Below are 11,325 nucleotides of genomic sequence, written 5' to 3'. Positions count from 1 at the left end.
CAGACATAAGTTTATCAAAATCGTAACATAAATAATTTCAGCGATACATAATAAATCAGTCGTACCGTAGGAAGACTGTTTGTACTAAATACGTGATTAAATATTACTAATGGCAAAGGTAAATCTATCCGATTTGGCATGCTTACAGACATACCATTTGCATTATCTGTGCTAAATAGTGAAACGCCCATACACATTAGTACCGCTCTTTAAAAGACCATGTGACGCAAGTTTTTTTGTACATCGACAATGTTCGATTTCCTGTAGAAAAATTTCATTCAAATTCAAAATTAATTTCATTCATTCATTTCCGTTCAGGCAGTAAAACAGAAAGAGTTTAGTTTCTTTTTCCATTAGGGAATTGATTAAGTCAGATACAATGATTTATAATAATAAATCTGTCAGAGGAAGAAATTGATTTCGTAGAATTTGATTTAAATCCGCAATGTCAAAACTTTGTAATTTCCGTCGAGAAATCGGGCGTGTCACAATGACGAAACATTGCGATTGTCTTCGAAATAGCATTTTACGCAATGACAAACGTATTATACAGGAGAGCACATTGGACTCGGTCCAATGTCATGACCACCTGCCGGATCTATATCCTGTTGAGATTATTATTAATGACTGGCAAAGATAGGAATCAGAAGCATTTTAATAAAGCCACAGTTAAGTTTATTTTGACTTTTTACTTTGAGTTAAAGTACATAAAAATAGACTTATGTACTCGTATATCGGCTTATTTTTAAACAATGTGTTGTACTTTTCAAATGCCAAAGAATTCTAATTTTAGTAAGTGTAATGCAAATGGAAGCAAAACGGTCGTTTTGTTTAAATACAATACATTTCCTACTACTTAAAGCAATCTAAGACGTATCAGTTTCATTTCAGTTGTCAGTAAAACAGTAAAAACTTTAATTCAAGCCATTGGTTTATACTGGGTGGCTAAACTAAAAATGCGAGGTACTAAGCTGTATTTCGGAAATTATCCATCATAGAGGCTTACGACAAAAAAAGTTTATCTCTATTTTTCGTCGTTTTCGAGATATGACATTTTTAATATTTGGAAGGCTGTAGCAGGCAAACAGTTTACATGTTCCTAACTTACTTTTCTGAGATCTCGAATTAAGGCAGAAGCTTTGATCTGTCATTCTGTTCTATATTATGTGTTGCATAATTTTAAGTCAAGTCCCTAGACCGATAGAACTATATAGGGTGTCTAGAAACAGCTAAAGTGGAACACCAACTTGTGCAAAGAATTTCAAGTTTCACTCACTGTCGCTGGACACCCTGTAAGGTCTTAGAGTGAACACTGTTATGTCCATTTTGAAACGCTGAAAAACGTCCCGAGGAAACGAAAAATATTTATTAGTAAAGTGATTTGTAACTTAATACTTTACTTTTTTTGTGCACGTTTTTGTCCCACTTGATTCTCTCTAGACACTCTGTATGGTCTTATTGGTCATGGGGTTGCTTTCAAATTTTGTAATAGATAATATAGGATCTACACACAACTTAAATGATACATGAGTTGAGCTCGAGTATGTACTGTAATATCGTTTTTTTTTTCGGATAAATCATTATTTCTCGTGACACTGAGAGATATTGACATAAAGAACACTTTCTTACGTAAAAACAAAACCAAAAAAAATTATTAGTCAATTGGGAAGTACTTGAAAAGTAGTGCACTTCCTTCACACCCTGTATAAGGCAGTTATGGTGCATTAAAGCTAAAGTTAATCTGTTGATTTGCTTCGAAATGACGAGATTTTAAATATGACCCAATAAAATCACTGTCCCAATTGACGTGGCGAGCAGTTCTTTAAAAATTTCAATGTTTAATGGTAAATATCTCGAAAACGACAAAATTGAGAAGAGAGACCTTTCAGAACAAAAATTGTCAAGACCAAAAAAAATGGTATCAGTTAATAAGTCATGTGTTTCTCTTGGCTATTTAGTTATTTTTTGTTATTAATGGTGAAAAGTTTCCCAAATACAGTACCTCGTATTTTTAGTTGAACACCCGGTACTTCTTAGCGTTAAAAAAATACAACTGTAAATCATCCGAAGAATTGGGGCAAGTGGTAGCATTTTCGATAATTTTAGCTCTTACCTACTGACAATAGGTAGTGGTTTTCGTGTGTTTCAGTCTGTTATGCAATGTTTTGAAAATATATGGTGCCAACGGTGACTATGCAATGTTTGTATTTCTAAACCTTTTACGTTATTCAAATATTACTTCTTTAAACAATTTTAACGGATATTTTTTATTTTTACACTATTAATCTGAGTAGGTGTGAATTACATCAGGGTAACTGACAGAAAATGTATTGTCGAAGTTATTGAACAATTTTAGTCACTATATAAAATGTTTTTCCGTGAAAATGTAACAGTATTGCTTTGTTATTTAACGTATTCGAGTTCTACAACTAAACTTACATTTCCATTAACAAATTGCGCTCATTTGCGTCAGGTCTTTTCGCCCACATCGCAAAATACAATTTTAATGTTATTCCACTGCATTCCAATACGTTTAAACACCCAATTTTTTTAAATAATAAAATTGCTTTTGCAATGATTACATTTCCTCCTGTGCTTTAAGGCTAAAATATGAATGAATCATACATAGTGTGGACTAATATTAGTACATAAAACCAAGGTGATAATAGTTAAAGAAAAACTTTTCTCTTCACATCTACAAGATGAGTTCTATTTCTGAATGTGAATAAGGAGGCAAAAAATATAACACTAATTTTAGATTTCCAATGTGATGATACCATAAGCACTCTGGAGGCGTATGAAACATAGTATGTCCTGTCTGTTACTTTTTGACAACAATGCAAGTTTTCCCGGCTGTGACGTGATTGTAGAATACTTTGATTTTCTGTATACCTTTTGTATTTTCCAGTTGGTTTATTCTTCCAAGACATTTTTCTACCAACGCAAAATTATAAGCCTTCTTGGAATTCGCTGTGTTCGAAAAGAACACGCTTAATGCATTAAAAGTCACAGAGTACGGATATTGGGTCCTCTACAGGATGTGTACTTTCTTATTACCGTTTAGTACGTAATTTCCAAGATACCGAAAGACATGCGTAAGAAGTACCCCTCTCCTATTCAAAAACCCATGTGTTATATAAAACGCTTTTGGCTAGGAACTACTATCAAGCAACGTTCTGAGTAAAACGGTCGTGTGGAACAGTGTTAATTACGGTCAGTTCGACGACAAGATCGTGTCGGTTTTCCTATAGTGTTTCTTAAATTATTAATTGAAAATGGACGTGGAGGAATTTCGAACGCGGGGTAAAGAAATGGTGGATTATATCTGCACTTACATGAATAATTTGCCCAATCAACGAGTTACGCCAAACTTGGAACCAGGATATTTGAAAAATCTGCTCCCCAGTGAAGCACCAATCGAACCAGAAAGCTGGGAAGACATAATGAACGACGTAGACAAAAAGATTATGCCGGGAATAACACATTGGCAACATCCAAGATTCCATGCCTACTTTCCAAGTGGGAACTCTTATCCTTCAATTTTGGCCGATATGTTATCAGATGCCATTGGATGTATTGGATTTTCATGGGTATGTACTCTAATAGTGAATAGTGAATAGTAACAAGTTTGTTTTTTCTTGTATTGTCGAATAACTATAATACATCAATAAAATTTAATGTGGTAAACAAATTGGCATCCCAAAAATGTTTGCCTATTGAAATTGAATAGGTTTTCCAAATAGAAATTAGTAGTAGGTACCTACTTTTTAAAAGCAAATCAAAACAGTGAGATTTGTATATTGATTCAAAATTGTATTAAAAAATTAGTAGAATTGTTTTTGTCCTGGACTAGCTAATAGAGTATAGAGCATTTAATTTAAAAGTATTGATGTATGTTTTTTCCACAGTCTCCCAAATCGATTCTACATACATATAATCAAATTTCGATTACTTTAAAAGCTACAGAGTATGATAATTGTCGTTTTACAAAAAGTTGAAAAAATATAATTAAGACACTGCATTTATTTATAGCTTCTCAACCTAGCCAAAGAGTTTTTTTCAACCTTATTCACACTTAAAACTTGTATTTAGATCCAAACAGTTATCAAAATTATCCACAGAAAAACAATTCGAATAATCGTACTGTAACATCTCTGTTAATTTGTTTTAACTACTTAAAATCAGCCGCAGCACGCATCATTAGTTTTTCGGAAAGCGGTCTTTAAGTAGCTCTACAATTCCAGATAAATTAATTCCTTATTCGTTTAATTCTGGAACAATGTGTTTTTATACATGGGAAAGTTTCTAAATTGACGCAAATCGTCATAGTTAAACTTATTGCATGTTTATTTTTGTGCTGTTCTTACTGACGCTATATTTAACCTACTTGTCCACGCATTTCTTAAATTGCTCTTTTCATGAGAAAATTACATAGAACACATTAAGCTAAATAACTAAGATTGTCCTAGAGCGTCAATTATACATAATACGAACAGGTGTGGAAAATGTTTAACAATATTCCAACTATATTATGTATAGCATTAAATATTAAAAAAACAAAACAAAAATTTCTACTAGTATGGCCCAAAGTAATTTTCTCCATGAAGCTTTACGAAAAACTGTAAATAATTAAGATTTTTTTTTACAAATGTTATCAAAGTTTAAAATACTTCTTCTTAGAAGTGAAAGTATTGGCCCTTAACCGACAGAAACTTGTCTAAACGTTGATTAAACACTTACAGTTGGTTAGTAAAATGCAAATATCATAGAGCTAATCATTGATTAGAATTTACACGTTGTTTAGGTAAACGGTGCAAACTGCAACTAATCTAACAGCATAGCTGTCCAAAAGTAGGGCTTTGCAACTATGCAGAAAATGGAATTTTGGACGGTGGCGTCTTAAACTCACTCCAACCTTCACAAAAGCGAAAAGCGGCTCCAAAACACTTGTTCTACGTGGAAATACTTAAAAATTACATTCAAACCAACTTAAGATGCTTTTTATTAAACTTTTGAAAAATTTGGCTCCATGGAGCTGTAAAGACTACTTACAGTATCTACTTGGTATTTTATTTTTTCTAATGAATTTTAAAAAAATAGTCCAAACTCCATTGGCTGAATTGTTGCTTTTGATGTGCATTTCCAACTTCACAATTTTCTTGAATTCTCCTAAAAATTCTGAATTTTTTTTCTATATAACTAATTTAATTTTCTTTTACAGGCAGCAAGTCCAGCATGTACCGAATTAGAAACAATAGTCATGGACTGGTTTGGAAAAGCAATTGGCCTTCCTTCAGACTTTATCACATCGAATAAAGGCAGTACCGGAGGGGGTGTTATCCAAACAAGTGCGAGTGAATGTGTATTAATTTCCATGTTGGCGGCCAGAAATCAGGCGATACAGTATTTGAAGAAAAACATTATCAAGGAAGATGAAAAAGAAGATAGCGTCTTTCTACCAAAATTAGTCGCCTACTGTTCAAAAGAAGCTCATTCTTGCGTTGAAAAAGCTGCTAAAATTCTCTTGGTTAAGCTACGGATCTTAGACCCGGATGAAAATGGTTCGCTCGATAAACAAACTTTGCAGGATGCAATTAAAAAGGATAAAGAAAATGGTTTGTTTCCATTTTTTGTGTCGACAATATTAGGTTCAACGTCGAGCTGTTCTTTTGATAATCTCCAAGTAATTGGACCAATTTGCAAAGCTGAGGCCTGCATTTGGTTGCATGTGGATGCTGCTTACGCAGGCAATGCTTTCATTTGTCCAGAATTGAAACCGTACTTAAAAGGCATCGAATACGCAGACTCGTTCAATACAAATCCAAATAAGTGGCTTTTAGTTAATTTTGACTGTTCCTGCCTCTGGGTTAGATGCCGAGTAAAACTAACTTCAGCACTGGTAGTGGATCCTTTATATCTCCAACACGCTAATTCGGACGAAGCTATAGATTATCGTCATTGGGGTATACCGCTTAGTAGGAGGTTCAGATCATTAAAACTCTGGTTTGTAATCAGAAAATATGGATTGTCCGGTCTTCGCAAATACATTAGGAATCATATTAAATTAGCGCAACATTTCGAATCTCTTGTAAAATCTGATAGCAGATTTGAAGTTTTAAATGAGGTTCGGCTTGGATTAGTTTGCTTTCGATTGACCGGAAATGACAATCTTAACCAAGAACTCCTGGCGAATATTAATGCTTCAGGTAAACTACACATGATTCCCTCTATGGTCAAAGACAAGTATGTAATAAGATTTTGTGTAAATTCTGAAAAAGCCAACCAAGAGGATATCGAACATGCCTGGAGAATTATTACAGAACACGCTTCTGAAATTCTGGTACCTGTCAATAACAAGAAAGAATTTACGAAACCACCACTGACTAGGCAAATGTCAAAGCGATTTGCGTTTACCAGAAGTGTTTCTAAAGAATTGTATAAACGATCTCGTAGCAGATCGAATCTTCTCGATGGTGCGACACCGATTTTAGTGGCCGATTCCGACGAGGAAGATTTAGAAGTTAACCCTCAGGAAAATTCCGATATCGTAGATCTCTTAGCTAGTAGTTTAGATGACAACGTGTTTTTTGATGATTGTAAAAAAAACTTTAATTTTCATGGTCAGAATCCATCAGAAATTAAATGTAATGGAGTTTAGCTCAGTTAGTTTAGGAAATAAAAAGGAGTAAATATTTACTAGCTGATAAGAATAAGTTCATTTTGAAAACTGATCAGCCAACTACAAATTTTTCTTTAATTAGAAAATTTCTAATATAAACATGTATAGCAGTATTAGTAGTGATAAGACTATTTTTTATTATTTATTTATTTATTGCTCCCATTTGTACTTAAAATATTGATGAAATAAAAACGTTGTGATATAAACTATGGGTAATGTTTTTCTTCAGATGCATTGACTATAACCACGCTGTATGTACAGATAAACTAACAAAACTTAATACTAAATAAAAGTAATTTTCAATATTTCTCTTTTTACACCACTAGAACATACCCAACAGCTTTCAACATTGAATATGTTCTTCTGTCTCAAAAACTCCGTAAACAATGCTGTGCCTCCTCCAACTCCAAAGTAGTATGATTTGGCTGCAAGATATCTGTATTTAGAATATTAAAGAAGTTAAACCAGACGATTGTGATACTTAATATGTGGAAAACATTATTCAACTGAGTAAAGTAAATCACTCATCTCAAATCCCTGAAGACTGGAAAAACTGCAAATTTATTTATTTTTCTTGGAATCTAAAAAGGATACATAACTCCATCCTTCTTTAGTAGATTTTGAAAAGTACTGTGAAGTTTTTCATAAGAATTTCTATTATAAATTGTTTCTGATGTTAAAATATAATCAAACTTCTGGTTTCTTTTCAAGTTAATTGTGTCCACAAAATAGTTCCAGTCGCCACTATAGAAACTACTACTCTTCAAGTAATTCTGAGAATATTTCTCATCATTTAGCATCACATTTGGTATTGTAAAGTACTTTAACACTTCAACATTCTATGACACAAGAAATAACTAACAAATGTTAGTCAAAATAAAGCTTAACTCACATAATCCTGAAATGTGCACATTGAAGCCTCTCTTGACAAACAGAACAGGCCTAAAAGACCAACTCCACATCCCAGATCTAGCACCTCTTTACCTTTAAAATATATGTTATTGTCCTTAATATATCGCATTAAATCAAAGGTGCATTCCCAAATTTTTGATCCTCCTAAAAAGCAAAAGAGGAAAATCAAGGATTTTACAACAGCAACTGCATTTCATTCATACCTTCATAAAGTGCTGTCTGCAAATCAGAATTATTCTCATCAGCTAATAACACAGACATATTGGCTGTTAAGGTCTTATCCAGACTGTGAAGAACATCAAGTATGTCATCAGTAGAAAAATGCATTAAATTGAATTCATTACAAAGCGATACATGAGAGTTATCACATATCTGTTTTGTAATAGGACAGTCTTTTAAAGGTAAAACAGCTTCACATTTAGCCCATAAACATGAGTTTTCTATACTGGAACCTACAAAAATATTAATTAAGAAATGTGACCCTTGACTGCATTGTATATGCACATAATAACTTAGTAGAAGTAGTGAGTAGTGCTTAATTTTATGAAAAATAGATACTTACCATTATTTTCTTCCTTGTTTTCTTCACCAAAACCAAACTTGAACATATTACTGCTTAACTAGTTCTAATATCTTTAACTTTCTGGTTTGGGTTTATGCTTATGTAATTTACTATTATGCTACAAGCATTTTAATGTTAACAAATTTCTAGTATTAGCTTGATTATATTACTTAGTTAGCTTTCTTTTGAATTAATGCAATAAAGTTTAAAAAAATTTTCACTTTAAAAACATAAACACAACACACATAACCTCAATCTTGTTTCAATTGTGTCATCTGTCAAATATCAAATATCATTGAAAATAGAAATTGTGGTGATTGAACACGTGATGACGTGGTTTAATGTGAGTGGATGGTTCTTTCAATAAAACTCGACCTTTTGCTTTTGAGTAGACCAGATTGTATTTATTGAGGTTGGTAAAAGTTTCCGAGCGCTTAAGTTCAATGTACAATGTCAAATGACCTATGTTGTACTTACTCGGAGCAGGCAACCGAACGAGAGGGTAGGCAACACCGCCACACAGCTAGCCAGCTAGATCTAATGACATGAAAACTACTTTTGGAATGGCAATACCCGATGACCCAAAACAATATTTTTTTAATGTTATTTCTTTATACGTGTGTGTAAAAAAATTGATGAAACCCTAGATAAATAAAAATAACAGTATATTACATTTATTTACATGCACCTATTCCTATACCTATTTTTTTACATTAAAAACAAGTAAAATAAGGCAAATTTAAATTAGTATTCGTAAAATAAATTATACATCTCAAATAATTCAATTCACTCCTTTCAATATTCCATCCATTCAAAGTGCCGCAAAAAGTTAACTTTTCGCAATGATTCATAAAACGTATTACCGAAGCACTGGTCAGTTGTTTAGCCAAAGAAAACCATATTTCCGTTAAACTTTTTAAACTATTTCCTTTACACAACTTTAGTACATCTAAATCGGTTAATCCTGCATCATTGGATACCCCAATTTTTTGTAGATTGTTACATTTTTCAAGTATTGTGATCAACAAAGATCGACTTACATCACAACCGATTAATTCGACGTCTTGAAGGTTACGCAAGTTAAAATCCTCTCTAGGAATTGGTTTAATAGTACAAGATCTTAAGAGTAAACGCTCTAAAGTTAGATTTAAACAACTTAAGTTAATTATCATGTTTTTTACTTCTAAATCCTCAATACAGGTTTTAGTATTTAAGTTCAGAGCCTGTTTACTTATTCCAGAATCTTCTAGTAAACCAGTGATGGTAAGTTTTCTCAAGAACCCTAGTTCTTCTGTTAATAATCTTAAGGCGTCTGATTGTGGATTATCCAGATTAATGGCCTCAAGTTCAGGACATATCCCTAAAATGTGGATCATTCCCTCCATTGTCGTATTACTATCACAGACAACTTTCAACCTATATCTAGACTTCAATTTTAGTAAGGACTGACCGCAGTGTTTGTAGTGTCTAATTTCACGCAAATTAGGTAAGTGTGGTAAGACTTCAGCCACAAAATCGTATTCCTCATTTTCGTGTTGTTTGGAACAGTTTCCAACTCCTAATACTTGAAGCAACGACAGACTTGAGAAACGTTTCAAATGTTTTTTAGGCAATGAAACGTGTTCAACGTCTAACAGTGTTAGGTGGTCCAAACTAATGATCCGTTCAAACAAGTGGTCACTTTGGAGACTGGACAGAGTGAGAGATTTAAGATTGGGACATCTGCCTATAAGATCGGCTAAAGTGGTCTCTGTGACCTAGAAAAAAGATGCAAATAAAACAGATTAGACATATTAAGATTCAAAGTGCTTACAAAAACAAACATTCAGATTATTTAAGAAGGAATAGTCTAAAAAAATAAATTTCGATTTGTGACAAATTGAACAAGTCTATTTTTCCACAAATTCAGGAATTCCCATCAGCTATCTAATCACTAAAAGCTTTATTGAACAAGTAGTTTTTGTTTTTGACATTATTACCAATTAACCACTTTAGAGTTTAAAAGCCCTATCATTTACTTTACTAATCCAGATCATCTTACCTTTGCAAATTTGGCATTTAAATTCACCAAATTTTTCAACTTATTCGCAAATTGTTCGTGATATTTCCTTGACACATTTTGAAAATCAAATTTTCGACAACATTGACGAAACGCACAAAAACTGGCCCACTTAATTGCAGAATTTAGCGGAATCAAGCTTAAAATTTCCGTAAGAATCTCCTCTTTTAATATTTCCGGAAGTTTACTCAAATACACTGCAAATTCTTCAGAAACACTCTCACTGACGGATTTCACATAATCCAAACTAAACGAAATTACAAGTTTCAAGCACAAAACACGTAAATTTTCAACAGGTTTCTTCGGGGACATGATTACAGCAAAAAAGGAGAGCACATCCTAACCGTTTTGATTTTCCCGAGATTTATTTTTAGCAAGTTTTCGATGGCAAACAGCCAGGGAATAAGTTACGTTATTGCTTTAATAAAATCGCTCAATTCCTGGTCAATCTGATTTCGACATAGTAATTATAAGTAGTATAAGAAGTTTACATTTCAGATCACACTTGAATTAATTGAAAATCTCTGTTTATCTCTAGAATCAAATTATACAGGGTGATTCCAAAGTTGGTGCTTTCCTTTCACCTGCGAGGGCTTCAAAAAATAAAGTTATTTTTTCTTTGACGCTTTTTCGAAATATGAACAATAACGAAGATACAGGGTGTCAAAGTTTCACTGAAAAAATAAAAATTTAATGATTTTGGCCAAACCACTTGAAGTAATTAAACAAAATTTTGTAGGTGTCAGTAGCTACGTGGAAAGGAAATGTTCCAAGAAACAACAATTTTTTTGCCTTTACCAGTGGCGTGCGTATAGTTTTTTAAAAACATTTTCGAAAAAAAATATTACCCTACTAGTTTTTTTTCAACATAAATTGTATTATTGAATTCCTTGTTCAATTCTAAAAATAAAACCCCTTTTATTATTTTTTGTCGTCACGTCTTAATGCGTACCTAAAATTAAATGCTGTTTTAATTTAAAATGTCAAATTATTAAAACTTAGTTCAAAGGCGGCTGAAATCTTTTGTTTATGTTTATGTCTGTTGATAAGGAATAACCTGCAGTTAGTTAAAATTAAATTTAAGTTATTTTTTATTTTGTTTTTTTTTTCAGT

The 11,325-nt window shown here is 32.7% G+C and overlaps 3 protein-coding genes and 1 long non-coding RNA gene across 6 annotated transcripts; 2 read left to right on the top strand and 2 right to left on the bottom strand.

The window, feature by feature from the left end:
* The first annotated feature begins 3,132 nt into the window (after positions 1–3,132).
* LOC145732896 (aromatic-L-amino-acid decarboxylase-like) lies at positions 3,133–6,888 on the top strand. Its single transcript, XM_081985437.1, has 2 exons — positions 3,133–3,590; positions 5,222–6,888. Exons 1-2 carry the CDS (start codon positions 3,276–3,278, stop codon positions 6,656–6,658), a joined length of 1,752 nt encoding a protein of 583 aa, XP_081841563.1. The 5' UTR covers positions 3,133–3,275; the 3' UTR covers positions 6,659–6,888.
* On the bottom strand, positions 6,811–8,380 carry LOC145732905 (histidine protein methyltransferase 1 homolog). 2 transcript variants are annotated; one of them, XM_081985448.1, is made up of 5 exons: positions 8,154–8,374; positions 7,795–8,043; positions 7,572–7,735; positions 7,274–7,518; positions 6,811–7,115 (listed from the first exon to the last, which is right to left on the bottom strand). In XM_081985448.1, the coding sequence occupies exons 1-5, from the start codon at positions 8,197–8,199 to the stop codon at positions 6,962–6,964; spliced, it is 858 nt and encodes a 285-aa protein (XP_081841574.1). In that variant the 5' UTR covers positions 8,200–8,374; the 3' UTR covers positions 6,811–6,961. The 2 variants fall into 2 exon arrangements, with proteins under 2 accessions (XP_081841574.1, XP_081841575.1); XM_081985449.1 differs by lacking the exon at positions 7,274–7,518 and having other exon boundaries at positions 6,811–7,104; positions 8,154–8,380.
* Positions 8,381–8,458: 78 nt separating this feature from the next.
* On the top strand, positions 8,459–8,819 carry LOC145732907 (uncharacterized). Its single transcript, XR_014179073.1, has 2 exons — positions 8,459–8,565; positions 8,640–8,819. It is a non-coding gene; the product is annotated as an uncharacterized LOC145732907 (long non-coding RNA).
* LOC145732899 (uncharacterized) lies at positions 8,802–10,637 on the bottom strand. Of its 2 annotated transcripts, XM_081985441.1 has the most exons (3): positions 10,195–10,637; positions 9,570–9,910; positions 9,315–9,513 (listed from the first exon to the last, which is right to left on the bottom strand). In XM_081985441.1, exons 1-3 carry the CDS (start codon positions 10,522–10,524, stop codon positions 9,501–9,503), a joined length of 684 nt encoding a protein of 227 aa, XP_081841567.1. In that variant the 5' UTR covers positions 10,525–10,637; the 3' UTR covers positions 9,315–9,500. The 2 variants fall into 2 exon arrangements, with proteins under 2 accessions (XP_081841566.1, XP_081841567.1); XM_081985440.1 differs by having other exon boundaries at positions 8,802–9,910; positions 10,195–10,629.
* Positions 10,638–11,325: the final 688 nt, after the last annotated feature.

This window comes from Ips typographus, linkage group LG8, assembly GCF_016097725.1.
Source record: "Ips typographus isolate SLU linkage group LG8, UJ_Ityp_2.0, whole genome shotgun sequence".
Classification (NCBI taxonomy): Eukaryota; Metazoa; Arthropoda; class Insecta; order Coleoptera; family Curculionidae; genus Ips; species Ips typographus.
This window is presented reverse-complemented; position numbering and strand designations above follow the sequence as displayed.

Excerpts from the sequence above, each read along its gene's own strand:
- LOC145732896 (XM_081985437.1), top strand. The coding sequence starts at position 3,276 with ATGGACGTGGAGGAATTTCGAACGCGGGGTAAAGAAATGGTGGATTAT. Across the intron at positions 3,591-5,221 it reads GATGTATTGGATTTTCATGG|GCAGCAAGTCCAGCATGTAC; the intron begins GTATGTACTCTA and ends TTTCTTTTACAG.
- LOC145732905 (XM_081985448.1), bottom strand. The coding sequence starts at position 8,199 with ATGTTCAAGTTTGGTTTTGGTGAAGAAAACAAGGAAGAAAATAATG. Across the intron at positions 7,519-7,571 it reads TGTGCACATTTCAGGATTAT|AATGTTGAAGTGTTAAAGTA; the intron begins GTGAGTTAAGCT and ends CTTGTGTCATAG. Across the intron at positions 7,116-7,273 it reads CTAAAGAAGGATGGAGTTAT|ATATCTTGCAGCCAAATCAT; the intron begins GTATCCTTTTTA and ends TTCTAAATACAG.
- LOC145732899 (XM_081985440.1), bottom strand. The coding sequence starts at position 10,524 with ATGTCCCCGAAGAAACCTGTTGAAAATTTACGTGTTTTGTGCTTGAAA. Across the intron at positions 9,911-10,194 it reads TAAATGCCAAATTTGCAAAG|GTCACAGAGACCACTTTAGC; the intron begins GTAAGATGATCT and ends TCTTTTTTCTAG.